The sequence below is a fragment of the Ictalurus furcatus genome, chromosome 20 (genome assembly GCF_023375685.1).
Source record: "Ictalurus furcatus strain D&B chromosome 20, Billie_1.0, whole genome shotgun sequence".
Taxonomy (NCBI): Eukaryota; Metazoa; Chordata; class Actinopteri; order Siluriformes; family Ictaluridae; genus Ictalurus; species Ictalurus furcatus.
This window is the reverse complement of record NC_071274.1, coordinates 2,322,676-2,341,860: the sequence shown is the minus strand read 5'-3', so window position 1 is coordinate 2,341,860 and position 19,185 is coordinate 2,322,676. Positions and strand designations below refer to the sequence as shown.

Here is a 19,185-nt window from a genome sequence, read left to right as displayed (position 1 = left end):
AATGTATCCAGACCTTAAAGAAAGAGATATGCAAGTTATATATATATAAGTTTCCTCCTTGCCGTAAATGTAGTCCGTCAGCAAAGATATGTTTGGTTTGTGGTATTACTAAATACCTAAATGCTATTTAGCTAAAGTAAAGGCTAAAGGCTAACGTAGCTAATGATCCCAATCTCTGCGTAAAAACCTTATCCAGATGCTCAGTCATGTCACAGAGTTGCTGTTGCCATTAGGGCACGATGTGACATATATCCGTAAGCAAAAATTCACCGTGTAGCTGAATTCTGGAAACTGCGGCGGCCATTTTGTAATCGTTCATTCCTCGAAGCTCCGCCTTTTAAAGTTTGAGGACAGAATTGCATCAGAAAGTCTAGACGTTAGCACGATAAAACTTCCCGACGGGTGTACACACTCGTCGTTCAAAGAAAGTAAGTATGAAGATCCGGACATGCGTGTACTCTTGGACGTATTACCCTCATAGCTCCAGTAAAATACACGCCGAACATACCTTGGCTACATATCGACTACGTTTACAGGAGGAGGAAACTGAAAAGGGGTACAGTTTCATTCGATTTTTCATGTTTGTTTGTTATTTTTTTTACGCTCGACACGTTTTATAGGACTGTGTTTGTGACTCGTTTTGACGTGTTTAACCCATATTTATGCTTCGTCTGTATTTTCTCATACCTTCCCACTACACTTGTTTAATTATATTACAGCGATCGTGTACAGAAGTGTATTTTCTGTTTCGGAAAAGGGAATGAGTCTCGAAGGGAACGGACAATCCGACGTGACGTTTTCCCTTCGAGACGTGGGAGCGATAATTTAAGCGCTAATTCATAAATCTGATCCGGTAGTCTACGGTTTAACGTCGCGCGCTGTTTACACACGTTTGTGCCGAACGCTCGCTCTGTTCGGTTTGTTCGTTTAACGACGCATACGCAGATCCAACGATATACACATTTACATTTCGTTACATTTAATATCGCTAACGAGGTAGCAGTATTACACGACCAGGAAGTACTAACGTACGACAGTGTGTTAGTGCCAGATTCAGTATTTTGGAGTATTTCCTCTCCCTGTTCCAACCTATAAGTAAACATGTACCAGTATTACACGTTCATATCACGGTAATTGATTTTCCGATTAAAGCTTTTATGTAACGGTTTACCAGGTCGCAGCATTTCATCAGTTGCTTGGCTGTTTGACTTCCGATGGACATGCGGTTCACCGCAGTGCCATTTTCACCACGTAATAATGGGCAGAATGTTGGTTCCAGGTGCGAACATAACAGGGAAATAAAAATATCAAAGCCATATTAAAAAAAAAAAAAACAATCATGTTTCCTTGTGTCTTTCATGACTTTTGCATTTACATTCAGATCCATAAACTGGTAATTGGATATAAATTTGGACATTGACAGAGTTAGTGTTATTTTTAGCTGTCTGTTACGTTATATTGGAGATGAAATGAAATGAATATGAGCTCAAAGTGCAGAGTTTCAGCCTCAATCTGAGGGCTTTTAATATGTGGGTAAAAATATGGTGGCTTAGTGGTTAGAACTTTCTCCCTGTGCTGCGGGGGTTTCCTCCGGGTACTCCGGTTTCCTCCCCCAGTCCAAAGACATGCATGGTAGGCTGATTGGCGAGTCCAAAGTGTCCGTAGTGTATGAATGGGTGTGTGAATGTGTATGTGATTGTGCCCTGTGATGGATTGGCACCCTGTCCAGGGTGTACCCCGCCTTGTGCCCGATGCTCCCTGGGATAGGCTCCAGATTTCCCCGCGACCCTGAAAAGGATAAAGCGGTATAGAAGATGGATGGAAAGAAAAAAATCACGTGTTGTAGTACCACACTTATCCGCTAGATGGCGGTGAGCGCTGGCGTGCTGCGGGGCGGGCTTTCATTTCACCGTCGAAGAAGAGCGCGGAGCATCACTTCCTGGTCGGTTAGCTGTTTTTTTCCAGTCTTGTCTTTCTAGTTATTATTATTATATATATTTTTGTTCATTCTGGACAGTATTATCATGTCGTGTTACCGAAGTCAATGACAACCTGCATTACTAATCGTTTAATTCTATTTCCAGGATAGAAAATGAATATAAACAGTAGCTTGTCATTTGTTCCTCTGTATATCTGATCAGATTTCCTGAGCATTCTGGAGTAAATATAATCAACATTTATATCTAAAATGAGAAATAGTTTCCTTCTTCCTGTATAAAAGTGCATTATGAGGGGGGAATGAAACAACTGAGACTTTAAGTGTTATTAATATTAATTCAGCTGTTATTAATGTTCATTAGAGGTGACTTAAGTTAAGACTTTTATTATTACTTACAGTGACGTCATATGGATTTAGACTTAAAATAATAATAATAAAAAAAGTAAATGGATTGTCCATGTGTGGAAATATGATAAAACTACGAAAAGGATCAAACTAATGAAAAATGAAAAATAATCATCCAGTGGGTTTAGTAAACAGGTCTGTGATAAAGATATTTAAATGTTGATCAACAAGATAGAAAGTTTCATTTGTTGAAACAAAATATAGCAATATTCCTGACCTGGAAAATGAAAGTTAACAGTTAAAAGCATGATTTTGCTTTTTTAAAATAATCTTCGGTTATTTAAATAGAAAAAGGAAAAGAAAAAAAAAACCCCAAAACAAACAAACACAAAAAGTTTGAAATGAATAAATGAATAAATGAATAAATGAAGCCGAGGCTTTGTGTTGGAGTCTGGCGCTGAACGGGGGTTTTGTTTGATCAGGATGTCGTGTGGAAGGTTTGCGGAGCCGGGTGAGAGTCGTGGAGAAGAGAGAAATACAGTGATGTGAGATTACAGAAACGCTGTCCAGTGATTCAGAGCTGATTACCATCTTGTGTTTTCTTTAAAGCGGCCGTCAGGACGTTCGGACGCTGTGCGTGAAAGGGTTAAGAAAGAGAAACTGCTGGAATCCCGTCACAGATTTCTTCAGCTGCTGATAGACAGGTTCCTGTTTTCCAGCAGGTTGATTATTATTTCTGCTCTGCCGAGTGTTTCAGCGCGGCTCTCCCACAGAGAATTTACATCCAGGAGAGATGCCTGATCTCTGGCAGGAAGCCATGGACCACGCTGTGGCTGTGGCCAGAAAAGCAGGCGAGGTCTGTCCTTCTCTTTCTCTCTCTCTCTCTCTCTCACACACTCTCTCGCTCACTCTCTCACACTCACTCTCTCACACTCTCTCTCACTCACACTCACTCTTTCTCTCTCTCTCTCTCACACTCACTCTCTCTCCTTCTCTTTCTCACACTCGCTCACACTCTTTCTCTCTCTCACACACACTCGCTCACTCTCTTGCTCACTCACTCTCTTTCTCACACACTCACTCTCTCTCGCTTTCTCTCCTTCACCCTCTCTCGCTTTCTTTCTCGCTCTCTCTCCCTCACCCTCTCTCGCTTTCTCTCTCTCTCCCTCACCCTCTCTCGCTCTCTCTCTCACCCTCTCTCGCTTTCTCTCTCTCTCCCTCACCCTCTCTCGCTCTCTCTCACCCTCTCTCTTTCTCTCTCTCTCTCTCTCTCCCCCTCACCCTCTCTCGCTTTTTCTCACTCTCTCTCTCCCTCACCCTCTCGCTTTCTCTCTCTCTCTCTCTCTCTGTATGTGTTTTTCTTCACAGTATCTGCTCACTTTCTCATCATCATCCTCCTCCTCCTCCTCCTGATCGCCACGGTAACGGTGTGTCGGTGTGTGTTACAGGTGGTACGCGAGGCTCTGCAGAACGAGAGGAAGGTGATGTGTAAAAGCACGTCGGTGGACCTGGTGACTAAAACCGACCAGAAAGTGGAGCAGCTCATTATCACTTCAGTCAAGGAGAAGTTTCCTACACACAGGTATCATAAATAAATAAATCCAATCCAATCCAATCCAATCCCACCCAGCAGCAGTCTCACACCGACTCTGTATGTCACATTTCTGTTTTGCAAATACTCATTTTATCGATCTGTTTACTGCCTCACTCCTTCATTTAAATGCTTACGTATTTGCCTAATCATTTATTTACTCGCTTATTGAATGAATTATTATTAAACATTTCTTTTCAGTTATTTCTTCCGTTTATTTTACGGTCCATTTCCAGCGTTTTTTTTTCTTCTTCCTCTTCACACTTTCACCCACATACTGTACGTTATTACTGGTTTTTGTATTGTCCCTTGCTGCAGTTAGCAATAAACTCATCCTTTTATAATGATTTAGAATGAAATCGATTTCCTGTTCGAGATCGTGCTGAAAGAAAGAGTGATAGAATAAATAATAATAATAAAAAAAAGAGTAAAAAATGAAAATAACTGTAAAATGAAGAATGATTACATTTGGTAAAAACGGCACATTTTAAATCCTTTTCCTCCGTGTGTGTGTGTGTGTGTGTGTCAGTTTTATCGGAGAGGAGTCAGTAGCTGATGGTCAGCCCTGCGTCCTGTCTGAAAATCCCACCTGGATCGTCGACCCCGTGGACGGCACCACTAACTTCGTACACGGGTCAGTTCGTCATCTAAGTGAGGTTAAAATCCCGGACACGCCTTAAAAACAGCTAACAAACAAACAAACAAACAAACAAACAGGATAAGATGCGATGTTGCGGTGCTCAGTGTTAGGACTGGATTGTAAATCATCTGGAACACGAGCAGCGGGTGTGTAGATATCTGTGGAGGATAATGATCAGCGTTAATTCTCGCTCTTAAACGCTTTGATCCAGGTATCCGTTCGTGGCGGTGTGTATCGGGTTTGCAGTCGAGAAGACGGTGAGAGACGTCACACCACTTCCTTTAGTCTACACTCTTCTTCTTCTTCCTTTCTGCTTTAACGCAGTGTGTGTGTGTGTGTGTGTGTGTGTGTGTGTGTGTGGTGCAGTTAGAGTTTGGCGTGGTGTACAGCTGTATAGAGGATAAGATGTACACGGCCCGCAGGGGGAAAGGAGCGTTCTGTAACGGAGAACCTCTACAAGTCTCCCATCAGAAAGGTTCCACACTTCATCACGCTTCAGTTCTTCATCATCATCATCATCATCATCATCAGCATCCTTTCATTTCTTTTCATTTTCACAGTGTAACATAACAGATGTTTTTGACACTTTGACCCCGATCTGTCTAAATCCCGTTTCAGAGATTAATCAGTCCATGATCGCCACGGAGTTCGGCTCCGACCGAGACCCTGACGTCGTCGACAAGATCTTCTCCAACATGAGGAAGATCCTCTGTCTGCCAGTGCACGGGTACGTACACACACACGCTCACACACTCACACACGCTCTCTCACACACACACACACACACAGAGAGAGAGCGAGAGCTAAAGAGAGAGGACCTCACTAGTAAGCTTTGTCTTACCCAAGGCCACGTTACAATTTTGGAAAAAGAAAAGACAGGAGCCACTCTCATCTGTCTCACCACTATCATGTCTCACCGCTCCCCTCTGTGTCTCACCACTCTCATCTGTCTCACCACTCTCATCTGTCTCACCGCTCCCCTCTGTGTCTCACCACTCTCATCTGTCTCACCACTCTCATCTGTCTCACCGCTCCCCTCTGTGTCTCACCACTCTCATCTGTCTCACCGCTCCCCTCTGTGTCTCACCACTCTCATCTGTCTCACCGCTCCCCTCTGTCTCACCGCTCCCCTCTGTGTCTCACCACTCTCATCTGTCTCACCACTTTCATCTGTCTCACCGCTCCCCTCTGTCTCACCACTTTCATCTGTCTCACCGCTCCCCTCTGTCTCACCACTCTCATCTGTCTCCCCGCTCCCCTCTGTCTCACCGCTCTCATCTGTCTCACCGCTCCCCTCTGTCTCACCACTCTCATCTGTCTCACCGCTCACAGGATGCGTGGTTTGGGTTCTGCCGCGTTGAACATGTGCCTGGTGGCGGCCGGGCGCGTGGAGGCGTATTACGAGATCGGGATCCACTGCTGGGACGTGGCGGCCGCCGCGGTCATCGTGGAGGAGGCAGGAGGAGTTCTCCTGGACTTAGAGGGTGAGAGAAGATGACGAACCTGATGGTTTCATGCTTGCGCTGTAAATCAGACCGCAGTGCTCATGCCGGCGTGTGTTTAACGTGCAGGTGGACCCATGGACCTGATGTCCAGGAGAATCGTCGCAGCGAATAACCAAACCATCGCCGAGAGAGTCATTAAAGAGCTCGAGGCGTTTCCTGCTGTCCGGGACGACGCCCCTTTAGAGACTAAACAATGACGAGTTTATGCTGTGTAGTGTATTCATGCTGTTTTTACCTTCAGTCTTAAAAACTTAGTGTTTTCGACCTTTCACATGATTATATGTTTGTTCTACCATGTTATAAATGCTGTATACTATACACTGAAAACTCCAACAAAGACATGATAGAAAAATATTTTATTATCCCAGTTATTCACAACGTCCCCTCTGTGTTTAATGCTCACGCCACGATCAATAAAACCTGCATTCCTGTGCTCTTTAAATCAGAAACGTGACGGTTACTCCCGTGGAACTCTTTTGAAATGAATGCACAGAGGAGAAGAAGAAGAACGAGGAGACACTGGGACATGGTCAGTGTTTTAGTGCGGTGTGCACAGTTTAGACGAGTCTCACACTTCTATATATATATATAAAAAAATGTAAATAAAACACACACGTGAGAGCGTAAGCTCGGGTAAAATTCAGTGCAGTCTGTTAGCATTCGTTTTGGCTCTGTATGCTAACACTAATGCATGCGAAATATTTTCAGAAAACTCGGTGCTGTGCTGTTAGAGGAAAACAATCGACGTGATCGAGCGGGGTTACGGGTTGTTCCCTTTTCCTAAAGTCGATCGTTTTCGTATAACCGCACGTTACAAAGTCTTTTATGCTTTCAGAGCAACGATTACAATTTTTATCGTGGAATGATGCGTCGTACTTTTGCTCCGTTTATAGTCGCGTTCAACGTCGTGGAACGTCCGTCACAAACCCGTCGTCTCGTTCACCGGCCTCTTTCTTTTTCTCTCTCTTGAAGTTGACAAGGCAACGAGAAAAAGCGTAAACTCCTCTGTCCTAATTACACCGGAAAAGGTACGCTGACACTGGAGACTCCTTCCAAATAAAATAAATAAACGGGGAAAAAAAACTATTTCTTCGAATAAACCAAAAGAAGGTCATTTAACTTTTCAGAGTCAATTTTTTTTTTGTACCTGTAGTGAAAAAAAAAAAAAAACACGTTCGAAAGCGATTGGTTCGTCTTGTAGACTTACTTCCTGTTATTAAAAAAAAAAAACCATGTGACTACAATTCAAAATCATTAAAAACGCAATAAATTATTCAAACATTAATAATAATTAAATACAAATTATAAAACACGAACAGGTTGCAGCCATTAGCTCCCAAAAAAATTGTGTGTACTGTACAAAATGCTCTCGTTATCATCAAACTAGAGAAAGAGAGATAAACGCGGACGAACGTGAAGCTTGAGCGAATGGAGAGAGAGAGAGAGAGAGAGATCTTCCTCCTCGAGTATAAAGTGCTTGATAAACATTGTGCTGTGATACAGCGCCAAAACCCAACGAGTGTAAATACTTACAGATTTCATTCTGCATAACTGCACTGAGAACCAAAAAAAAAAAAAAAGAATAAAAAGCTGGAAACTAAAACAACTGAAGCAACGTCCTGGTTCAGGAGTGTACCTGCTGAATGGATCAGGTGTGCTACTCTGGTAGCGATAAAACCTCAGGGCACAGTGGATACACGCTGGAGATCGATTGGATCTTCCTCAGCGTGCGAGAACGATTTTAAAAGACTCTCCTCAATCGTTGAGCAGCAGCAGCAGTTGCGAGTCTTCAGCTTTGGTTCTGCCCGGGTTCAGCACCGAGTACCAGGGAGCGGCGGCGAGCGGCGGGGAGGTGGGAGAAGGCGAAGGTGTGGGTGGAGCAGCCGGGTTTGACATCGAAGCGACGCTTGCGGTCAAACCCACCCTCTGGATCAACATCTGATAAAACGAGAGATACTTTAATAATAACTCTAATTAATCATTTTTGTAATCACACGGGTTGCCAGAGACGATCAAACGACACTTGGAACCAAAAAATCATGAATCAGCTCTGAAATGTTCCTCAGTTGCCTTTGTTGTGTGTTTACTGGGATTTATGAGTCCATCACCATATCTCCCTGTCTGACCTGTCTGAGGCGCTCCTTGTAGGTCTTGTCTGACTCCAGGGGTTGTTTCTCCGGGACGGGGATCTTCCAGCGGCCCAGTTCGGCGAGCAGTTCGGGTCCCTCGAGCAGCACCGCCGGATCGAGGCGGTTCTGGTTAATCAGCTCCACCAGACACTCCTTATAATGAAGCCTTGAGCAAAGAGCCATAAACAGGAGACGATTCTTTTAGCGGTGTAGATTTTTATAACACAGTTTATACACACAGTGCTGTCGGATTCTCGATTCTGATTGGTCGGAAAGTGTTTGACAGTAGTTCCAGAACGTAATATAGAACATAGCCTACGTACGTTTCTATAGTAACAGCTGACGCACCACACGAACGAGTGTGATCGTTGATACGGTGACATTTTCTGTAAGGGGGTGTTTGTTTGTCGTTCATGGAAGGAGTCTCCAGTGTCAGCGCATTGTAACGGTCAGAGCTAAAGCTGTAGCTTTAAGTTTTCTGACCGGGGCGTTTATAGCTGCCACGACGTAAGCGATAACGGAAAACGAACTCGTCTGTGGATGTTCCGCTACAGTAATGTAACAATAAACTGATAAAAAGTACGACTTTGTGTACATTAATCAACAGAAAAGTGTCGTTCTTGGCAAATCGCTGTGGTATAAGCAGCAGTCGGTCACGGTTGGAACAGAACGCTGAACGACGAGAACGATTTCCTGAGTGTAGGTTAAAATCAGGAAGCGGAATAAAGAAGTATGGACTTGCACAGGAAGTGAAGGTGTGTCTTACGTGCAGTAGCCGTTATAGTCGTGGAAAGTCGGACGCCCGCACGGATCTTCTTTCGCGCTGCCGGTCTCTTTGTGCTCCATTACTCCGCACACACCTACGGCAGACAGAACTACGTTCACACACGTGGCGTACACACAAGGCTTTCGGAATCTGTCCGCCAAAATATCGCCCCTTTTTTCGTGTAAAATAGGCGGGGCTAATCGTGGGTAAAAACGTGCATGAACGTCTCGCTCTCTCTGCCCGATCTCAGAGACGGCGTCGCTCGACCGCTCAACTTATACAATCATAATTCTTGCCAAATGCTCCGATGTGTTTAGTTTAGTTTCTGATATTTAAATTTTTTTTTTAATAAACCTCGTTTTAGCTATAAGATAATTTCTCGTATCAATTTGAGATTTTTTTCCACTGAATATCCTGTTAACATTTTTTTTAAAAACGTAACTCATAATGTCATCTGTATCTCGTGTCTCTTCATTTCTCTTTCTTTTTTTTTTTAGTGAAGGATAATACGATCTTTATAACAAACAACACGAATTCTTCCACGTTTTTTGCGTCTCTTTTAATACCACAATTCCAACACTCCTCTGGTCTTACAGAAGCTTTGAAGTACTCAGCAGCGATACCTTTCGAAGCCTTTTTCCCGTCGTCGTCTTTCCGTCTGGACACGAACGGATGGGACACGCCGTGGTGCTGCAAAGAAAGATGGAGGGGAATGAAACCGCCGAATCGAGCGGAGGAAGTCGGCAGGAGGCGTGCATTAATATTAAGTCTTGCGAATCGTTGTAGCGTTTGCTGAACGGGGAAATTATAGAACATAAATAAACTCCAGGCCAAAAAAAAAAAAAAAAAAAAAAAAAAAAACACCCCAAAAGAACAAAAACACGAAGCGACGTTTATGGAAACAAGCGACAGTTTCGTCACGTTGTGGTTACTGTGAAATCGATAATCGTTCATAATTATCGGAACGTATCGCATCACTGATTCTGAGAGAGAGGAGTCTCACCAGCAATAGACTGCGCAGTCTGGCTACACTCCAGTCTCGGAGGTGGTACAGACAGTCCCTGGGGTGATGGGCGTGTAAACCCTTAGCAGCACATTCAGCGGAGAAATCACACGCCTGCACGGTCCAGAGAGAGAGAGAGAGAGAGAGAGAGGGCACGTTAGAGTGTTTTTTGACCTCGGATGCGTGTAAATATATTGTACGAGAGCTTTAAAACAAAATTAGGCAGGAATCAAAACCACAATAGGTGTGCTTTAAGGAAATGTCGGGGTGAAGTGGAACATCGGGGTACGGAAATGTAGGCAGGACACGACGGAGAGCGAGAGAGACTCACCGCGCCTATCCTGAACGGCCGACTGCAGCCTCCGCAGAACTCGTGCTGGCATTGAGTGCACTTAAAATGTAAACAGCCGCCTTTAGACAGAAAGAACCGGAACTTGCATTTGGGGCAATCTGCAAAACAAGAAACAAAAACACAAACTACTGAAAATACTCTGTGTTTATAGATAAGGCACGTTAACACGTTATAAAACAGTTGATCTGAGTGATGCAGATAAACTGGAACGGCATCGGGTTTTTCGCGTATCGGACCTATCTTGTTCCGGCTGAGGAGGAGCTCCAGACGCGAGTTTTGGAACTCGGGGCTGTTGAGCTGCAGCCACTCCTTGAACTTCTCGCAGGAAAGTCCTTCATGCTGGGAAGCCCACTGACGACAGAAAGGAGACGGCAGAGAAAACAATTCACTCGACTTTCGAAAAGATTGTTGTCGTTTTGTTTTTAAGAACTAACTTTACATACAGGGCTTTTGCACTTAAAGCACATGCTCTTCTGGCAGCTGGGGCAGTCCATCCTCAGTCTGTCCGCTTCGTGAAGAAGTCCGAAAGAACACTGCAGAGAACGGAGAGAGTCACGCGTCACCAAAATACACGGCTATCCTTTCTAACAGCGAAGAAGAAGAATAATACTAATAAAGCGGTACAACCAGGACGGTACGCGTTAGATTTATTGTACTCTCTTGAATATATACGTATGTGAAATACACGTGAGGTCTTACATGAGCACACCAGCGGAAGTTAGGCATCTCCTGCAGAGCCCGGTCCCTCAGCTTCCTCTGAAACAGCTCATGCGTCTGCGTGTCCAGATAGTGCCTGATCTGCGTGTGCAGGATGGGAAGTGCTGATATTAAACACGCACGTTTAGAATAATTCTTTTAAAATGTGAAAAATGAACCCTTTACTGCTCCATGATGAATATGACAGTAGATCGTTTACGGGATGCACGTGATGAGTAGTGAATAACAGTCTAAGCGATTATCGACGACGCTGACGTGACGTGGCGTGGCGTGAGTCTGACCTGCGTGTCGAGAAGGTTGAAGTACTCCATGGACTCCTCCCTGTGTCCTGCCGCGCGCACGTCCGGCTCGTTACACAGCGGACACACCGCGTGCTCGATGCTCTTCTCTTTGATGACGGACGAGAAGTAGGCCTTGAAGCAGCTTTCGCAGAACGTACACGAGCAGTGCGTCATGGTGATCATCTGAGGAAGGCACTTTCGTTCAGGATTTATGGTGATGGAGGATTTTAACCACTGTGTTTCAGTGTGAGAAGACCAGTTGCTACTGTATTAACATGACTGCGTTCAGTGTTTCCCCACTCCTTAGCTTTATCCGATTCAAAAGCTGATTAGGAATTAGCGTTAATTGTGTTAAACCACACCCGTTCTTCAGTGACATCACAGACTCCCGATGTGGTTTAGGACCCGGTGAGACTTTCTGTAACCTATAAGCATTAATGATGCTTGTGCTGTGTAGCTAGCTGAGCATTGGAACGTTATATAGGCGGCCATTTTGGGGAATACAGTGAGACTGGAATTGTAACATAAAGCTGCAAAATTGTTTATTTAAAAATAATTAATATGATGTACCTTTTCACTGTTTGATTATGGAAAATAATTTGGGTCAGATAGACATTTATTACCTTTTAGCTATAATAAAAAGCAAACTTGTCTTGTACGTTATTATTATTATTTTTTTGGCTGAACTGCTGCTTTCAAATGGACCGATTTCCAGCTATAACGTTCCACGAGTGTGGAATGATCTATTTAAAGGCCTCGCTCGGTCACGACGGACGTCGAGCGTGAGTGATCGCTCAGGTTTCATAAGCGCTGACCTTCCTGAGAGGTGTTCGATCATGATCGTAGCCTGTGCTGAGAACGAGCAAAACCACTCGACTGTTTGAAACTGAATAAACCGGGACAAGTTGAATCAGGTGGATTAAAGCAGGAGAAAGACTGATCTGCGCTGAGTCTGAGCTTCCTGCGAGAACAGATTTAGACCAGATGTGGAGAAGAAAAGGTGCAGTGTTCTCTGACCTTGCTGAAGGACACCTGCTCCTGGCAGATGGGGCAGTCGTGAGAGAGGTATTTGAGAGCAGACGGGATGTCTCGGCACGCCTGAACCGCCTCCAGCACATCTGCGGGGGTGAAAGTGCAGCCCTCCTGACTCAGGATGATGATGAACATCTCGGCTTTCTCGCCCTGGACGCCCTTAGGGATGGGGACCTGCAGGGGAAGAGCTCGGGGTTAGAAGGGAACACGGGGGAGAATTTGAGAAGGTTTGATGTCATTTTACTTCCACTTACTTGTGAGCTCCTGAAGTTTTGGAGCTGGATGAGAATTTGATGTTCGTCCACTGTGATAATCCTGCTCGGCTCTTTCAGGACATGCGCTGCGTCTGCGTCAGACATTCGGGGAAATTTACATACAACAGCATCTGTTTCAGTGTCTTCAACATCTGTAAACGTTTTACTGAACAACAACAAGGAGCTAAATAAATGGAACGGACTTCTTTTTCTTCTTCTTCTTATTATTATTATTCTATTAATGATTTCTTTGATGTTAATTACAATGAGGTTTTTATTGACTAAGCAGTTTTACTGATTATTATTATTATTACTATTGTTCTCTATTGTTCACTTCTGAGTGACTCACTAAAACTCACAGGAACAGTGCGTTTGTTTTTACCTCCGTAGTTCCTGAAGGTGATCACCGCCTGGTCCGGCTGAGCTGAAGGGTACGTGACAGCCAGTACCTCGCCGCCTCTGTTCTGCTTCCTCTGAAAGTAAATGGTCAGTTTGTTCTTCATCCTCTGAGGAGAGACGCCCACGGGCAGGTGGCTCACTAAGACTCTGTGTCCGTCATCGAGTAACCTCGGCTGGGCCCAAGATCCCTCCTCGTGCCCCTGACTCTGCCTCCACGCCTGTGGAATGTCTGGAAGGGAACAAGAGGTTGTTCGTTTATCCATGAATTCCTCCAATAATGTAACTTAAACAGAACGGTGTAAAGAGAACCGAATCCGCTTCGTACCCTTGTCTTTGTAAAGTTGGTGCATGTTTATTCTTTCCAGCTGAAGGCTTTTAAACAGGTTGCTGATGTCATCTGGATCGGAGGCGTTCATATTTGGGGCTGAAATTACACAGAAGAAGAAGAAAAAAAAAAAATCATAAGAAGCTACTGCCGTGATCCTAGTTCTTCCTCCTTAGGAGTAAATCGTTGTCGAGTCGTTATATTTAACTCTGAAATTCACGTACTCACTATCGCAAGCTTATAGTCTACTAGGCTGGAAAAATAGAGCTGTGTGTCTAAAGGATCATCCAAACAAAACCTTTTTTTTTTTTTTTTTACCAGTGATGAACGGGTTAGTCGGGTTTCTCTGGAGGTTCGGTGTTCCGAACGAAATCCCGAAATCCAGCAGCTCCTGTGTGTACGACCTCTTCACACCGCTCAGATCTCCTACGCCGTCCTGAGACTGACTCCCCTTCACACTCTGAGCTAGGATCACATTACACACAAAATGAGAACGCCACCACACGGATAGGGGATGCCGGAAACCAATAAAAGAACGTCTCACAAGTCAGAGAACAGAGCTCTTATTAAGTGTAATCTAGAAAAGACCATACGGCATAGTGAGATCTTACAGCTGTTTGCTGACTGGGCCAGAGCCGATGAGGACATTTCAGGGTGAGAGAACTTCCTGTGTACGGAGTTCCCACTGCGGAAAGAAACATGAGATGATATGAGAACTTTCGGTAATTAAGATTCATGACAAAATGCTGTTTTTCCAGTCGTAACGTCGAGCTCTGGGGTTTCGTGAACGGATAAGAAGAACAAATCAGTCCCGGGAATTTCACGATCGCAGAAATGGACGCAAATTCTCAAAATTTCTGCAGATTCGGGTCATGATGCGTCATGTGACGTTGTCACAAAGCACATTCAGCCAAGACCCTCTTCGATTCACGTGAGTATGGCTAAAAGGTCTCATTTATACCAGCAAACGTCACTGCGAAAGAGCGCGCGAAACTATTCCGTGCCAGTTTTGTGCAAAAAACAACAACGACAAAAACACTAAACTCTCCGCAAATCGCAAAAAAGCCGCAGCAAAAGCAAGCATTTCTGGCCGCAAGGGCGTACGGCGCGATCAATCGTAGTGTATGGAATGGACGCCTCACCAAAATCATTATTTTAATAATAAACTGCGTCAAAACCACAGACACATTAATAGAAACATCTGCTTTTCGAGCTCGTGTTTGTTCCACTGACCTCCCGGGGGTCTGATCAGGTCTGTGAAGATCGCGCTGCTCCACGAGCGAACGCTGCTTGGCGCTAGAGGCGAGATTTGGAGATCTGGAGAAAAGAGGCGGCTCACGCTGGAACGCAGCGACCATCTCCTCCAGGACGATGGACAGGTTGGACCAACCCTGTGAATCAAATCATACGCCGGTGTAAATGTGGGAATGTTTACCGCGGCTTAATATAGAGATGTTTCGAAATTTCGACATTTTCCTCCTTTCAGTGTTCGATAACGTATTTCTGAATACAATAAATAACAGTATAATAATGATAATAATAATAATAATAATAATGATCAAACTCAAAGCTTTTAAGATGATACATGTGATGGTATTGTGAAAATATCTTCAAGTATCGCGATGTGATACTTTTTATCGTATCGTATTATCCCTACTTACAACAGTATCCAGTCATTCAAACAGTAATTCCACACCATCTACTTTTCATGCTGCTTGACTGCTTCGCTTTTTTCAGAAGAACTTTCAGCGGTATTCATTTGGTTATGTTGAAAATGTAAATGTAACCCCTCTGCTCCCGAGGCGTAAGAATAAAGGCCTGGCTCACCTGCTTCCAGTTGCTGAGGCAGTGCAGGAGGACGTGACCCTGAGCGTCCACGCTGCTGCTCTTGCTGTTGATCACCATGCTGCGTAACGGGCACACCAGGCAGCGTGGCGGGTTCTGGGGGTGTGTCTCGTGGATCCAGATGCACACTGGGATGTTGTACTGTGCACCTTAGGGGCCAACACACACGAAATTTCAGTACTGCTTCGTGTTTAATCTCTGAATAATTGGTGTGACGGACGCTGAGGTTACCTTCGTAAAGCATGGGGATGGTGCCACGCAAGTGGACCAGCTTCTTCCTATCTTTGTTGGGGTAATCTGTAAAAATAAATAAATAAATAAAATTTGCATACATGTAATAAAACATCAGAAATGTTAAGTATGTGTACAAGCATGTAATAATCTTATAATTGCCACATACAATGCAACCGGTGTTGTTCTTCAATACGTTCAAGAAAATAGTATAAAATATATGGTATAAGAAGAATAAAAAAAAACAGTTTGGGGCTTTGTTGTGTAATAAAAAGTACTTACAGTAATAATCCACGTACAAGTGCAGGTCAGGAAATGCTGACGTGACCTCTCTGACCTCTGCCAGGACCTCAGCTGGGTAGCAGTAGTTACACTGTCCACAAACACAAAGCTCCAGTTGATTACAAACACTTACGATTATTTATTTATTCATCAATAATTAAGAATTTATTGTCTGCATCTAAAGGTAATTCTTTAATCTCACGGTTTTCAAACTTTGATGGTGTCTGAGGTCCAGATGCAAGAAATAATGCTTACCAACCTTAAATTCAGCAACAGTAAACTTTACGAATAGTGCTCAGTGAGCGCAAACTTTCCGAATAAAATACTTACTGACTACAAAATTGAGTGACCGTAAACTTTACAAAGGGTTTAACAACTGTAAACTGTGTGAATAATACTTACTGAATACAAAATTTAGTGACCGTAAACTTTACAAAGTGTTTAACAACTGTAAACTGTGTGAATAATACTTACTGACTACAAAATTGAGTGACCGTAAACTTTACAAAGTGTTTAACAACTGTAAACTGTGTGAATAATACTTACTGAATACAAAATTTAGTGACCGTAAACTTTACAAAGTGTTTAACAACTGTAAACTGTGTGAATAATACTTACTGAATACAAAATTTAGTGACCGTAAACTTTACAAAGTGTTTAACAACTGTAAACTGTGTGAATAATACTTACTGAATACAAAATTTAGTGACCGTAAACTTTACAAAGTGTTTAACAACTGTAAACTGTGTGAATAATACTTACTGAATACAAAATTTAGTGACCGTAAACTTTACAAAGTGTTTAACAACTGTAAACTGTGTGAATAATACTTACTGACTACAAAATTTAGTGACCGTAAACTTTACGGTGTTTAACAACTGTAAACTGTGTGAATAATACTTACTGACTACAAAATTGAGTGACCGTAAACTTTACAAAGTGTTTAACAACTGTAAACTGTGTGAATAATACTTACTGACTACAAAATTTAGTGACCGTAAACTTTACGGTGTTTAACAACTGTAAACTGTGTGAATAATACTTACTGAATACAAAATTTACTGACCGTAAACTTTACGGTGTTTAACAACTGTAAACTGTGTGAATAATACTTACTGACTACAAAATTGAGTGACCGTAAACTTTACAAAGTGTTTAACAACTGTAAACTGTGTGAATAATACTTACTGAATACAAAATTTACTGACCGTAAACTTTACGGTGTTTAACAACTGTAAACTGTGTGAATAATACTGACTACAAAATTTAGCGACCGTAAACTTTACGAATAGCGTTTAACAACTGCAAACTTTATGAATAATACTTATAATGCGTATCACCGTACATTCTGCACCAGCAAACTTTACAAAGAGCTTAGTGAGTGTAAAACTTTACAAATAGGGCTTGGCATCTATAACTCTAGCTACTGTAAACTCTACGAGTAGTGCTTAGCAATCGTAAACTTTTTGCGAATAATACTTAGTAACTGTACAATTTGCAAATAGTGCGAGCTAACATTAATATATCTAGCATTTGATAACGTTCATGTCACCCATGTAGATGATCGCATGTTTGTATCGGCATTCTTCGGGACGTATTATGTGCTTTCCTGCTAGCTTTGGAGTCTAATGAGTTAGAGCAATCTATCCAAACAAAAATAATCTAACAGCTCTGTAATAATTCTTCAAAAATCTACTTCCACCTCGATCAGGATTACTCATCAGCAGTGCGCAAACTGGAAAATCTTGCTTCTGGGGACGTGTGCGTCACCGCTGTGAGATGTGAGTAGGCATGTTTACAAAAGATGCATCGATGCAATCAACAACGTGACATTTAGAGTGTTGATTGTCACAAACATTCCTTCGGTGTTATTAACAAAATGGTCAGATAGTGTATGTTATATTAATAGCAAAAACAAACAAACAAACAAACAAACAAACCCTAAAACGATATCAGATATTAAAAAGTTTCCATCTTCCTTTCTGAATGCGATATAAATATTTGCCCATCGTTTATCTTAATAACATCATCACAAACTCATGTCTTTAGACTAACAGGCACTTGGACGGCATTCTTTCTGTTCTTTTTAGATCTTATACGTTGGTTTATTGTCTTGTTTTGGGATACGTCCCCATTTCATTCCTCATTTTACAATTCGATAACTGAATGAGCGGAGGTACATCATCTTTCTTTTCCCCCTGACCCGGAAAGCATAGGGGGTGTAAACTTTTGCACTTACTTATCACTTGGAGTAAAATAAATAACTGCATTATGACATTAATGTAATTCGATCAAAATACCTCTAATAATACAATGATTATTTAATAAACATGGGTTGCACGCGATTATAATTTGCTTATTTGATCTCAGCGGATAATTTGATCAATTCGGGGGCGGGGGGCAGCTGCCACCCCGTGCCACCCATTTGGCCACGCCCCCTGCAACGCCAGACTATTAGTAAACATGCACTCCTACACATATCTGCACAAACAGAGCCTAAATTACCTTCCTGCAAAATTATTTCGCCAACCAACTTATTGCTGCATGTTTATTATTCAGCGGTTGTTGTTTAATAATTAATAAAACACGACTGAGCTGCTAAGTAGGATGTTTGTTAGCTAAGCAGCTAGCTAGCCGGCTAAATAAGGCTGAAACAGAAACTTTACCGCTGCTAGCGTTTGCAACTCCAACTCAGAAGTCACACGAGTCATTCTGACACTTCAGTATCTTCCTAAACTCCGTGTAGAAGTTTACACCGCTGTCAGGTTCTGTCCGGGTCCAACTCCATATCCACAACTTCCAGAACCCTCATAGCGCCAAGTTGATAGCGGAGAGTTTCTGTTGCTTTTCTTTTCGCCACCGGAGCTGTAAAGGAAAAGCGGCCTTACTAGCGTACTAGGTAGTACGCGACGACATGACAGTGCGTACTATTGATGCACACTAAACTAGTGCGGAAGTACGCGGGGTATCTGCGTAGCCTCGTGCTGACGCGTTTTTACGTACAGGGACGCAGGGAGTCGATCTGCAAATAATACTCGAGCAGAATGTACAGCTTAACTTCCGGGTACACATACTGTGAGATTAGTGATAGTGAGTAACGAGAGAGCTGGGTGAGGATAATAATAATAATAATAATAATAATAATAATAATAATAATAAGATTAATAACAACAATAACAACAACAAAACAACATCAATACTACTACTACTACTACTACTACTAATAATAATAATAATGTCTCTCATCCATAAAATGCATTTAAGCATTAAATATAGATTAATAAAATTAAAACAACTACTTTCATTATTCCTATTCTTATTCTTATTCTTATTACTACACAACAGTAACAATAACAAGACAGAGACCAAGAAAAAAAATGGCAGAGCCTCTAATATTCTTGTAATAATAATAATAATAATAATAATAATAATAATAATAATGTCTCTCATTGATAAAATGCTAATTAAAGCATTTAAGCATTAAATATAGACTAATAAAATTAAGACAACTACTTTCATTATTATTATTATTATTATTATTATTATTAT

The 19,185-nt window shown here is 42.4% G+C and overlaps 2 protein-coding genes across 4 annotated transcripts; one reads left to right on the top strand and one right to left on the bottom strand.

Moving 5' to 3' along the window:
- Positions 1-1,899: 1,899 nt before the first annotated feature.
- Positions 1,900-6,597, top strand: impa1 (inositol monophosphatase 1). Of its 2 annotated transcripts, none has more exons than XM_053651121.1 (9): positions 1,900-1,942; positions 2,894-3,140; positions 3,733-3,866; positions 4,405-4,509; positions 4,727-4,772; positions 4,882-4,990; positions 5,134-5,242; positions 5,848-5,999; positions 6,087-6,597. In XM_053651121.1, exons 2-9 carry the CDS (start codon positions 3,078-3,080, stop codon positions 6,215-6,217), a joined length of 849 nt encoding a protein of 282 aa, XP_053507096.1. In that variant the 5' UTR covers positions 1,900-1,942; positions 2,894-3,077; the 3' UTR covers positions 6,218-6,597. The 2 variants fall into 2 exon arrangements, with proteins under 2 accessions (XP_053507096.1, XP_053507097.1); XM_053651122.1 differs by lacking the exon at positions 1,900-1,942 and adding an exon at positions 1,984-2,795.
- si:dkey-181m9.8 (uncharacterized) lies at positions 6,362-18,814 on the bottom strand. Of its 2 annotated transcripts, XM_053651117.1 has the most exons (21): positions 18,303-18,812; positions 15,637-15,727; positions 15,355-15,420; positions 15,106-15,272; positions 14,512-14,669; positions 13,890-13,963; positions 13,597-13,743; positions 13,279-13,377; positions 12,937-13,182; positions 12,555-12,646; positions 12,286-12,474; positions 11,269-11,451; positions 10,970-11,068; positions 10,714-10,803; positions 10,507-10,621; positions 10,250-10,368; positions 9,919-10,032; positions 9,539-9,605; positions 8,916-9,009; positions 8,147-8,315; positions 6,362-7,958 (listed from the first exon to the last, which is right to left on the bottom strand). In XM_053651117.1, the coding sequence occupies exons 1-21, from the start codon at positions 18,345-18,347 to the stop codon at positions 7,776-7,778; spliced, it is 2,607 nt and encodes an 868-aa protein (XP_053507092.1). In that variant the 5' UTR covers positions 18,348-18,812; the 3' UTR covers positions 6,362-7,775. The 2 variants fall into 2 exon arrangements, with proteins under 2 accessions (XP_053507092.1, XP_053507094.1); XM_053651119.1 differs by lacking the exons at positions 6,362-7,958; positions 8,916-9,009 and having other exon boundaries at positions 8,153-8,315; positions 18,303-18,814.
- Between the last annotated feature and the right edge of the window lie 371 nt (positions 18,815-19,185).

Bases quoted from the DNA above. Each gene is read 5' to 3' on its own strand.
- si:dkey-181m9.8 (XM_053651117.1), bottom strand. From the start codon at position 18,347: ATGACTCGTGTGACTTCTGAGTTGGAGTTGCAAACGCTAGCAGCG. The intron at 15,421-15,636 runs GTAAGTACTTTT...TTATTTTTACAG, and splicing joins CTTGTACGTGGATTATTACT to ATTACCCCAACAAAGATAGG. The intron at 10,369-10,506 runs GTCCGATACGCG...CTTGTTTTGCAG, and splicing joins CCTCAGCCGGAACAAGATAG to ATTGCCCCAAATGCAAGTTC.
- impa1 (XM_053651121.1), top strand. From the start codon at position 3,078: ATGCCTGATCTCTGGCAGGAAGCCATGGACCACGCTGTGGCTGTGGCC. The intron at 3,141-3,732 runs GTCTGTCCTTCT...TGTGTGTTACAG, and splicing joins TGGCCAGAAAAGCAGGCGAG to GTGGTACGCGAGGCTCTGCA. The intron at 5,243-5,847 runs GTACGTACACAC...CACCGCTCACAG, and splicing joins CTCTGTCTGCCAGTGCACGG to GATGCGTGGTTTGGGTTCTG.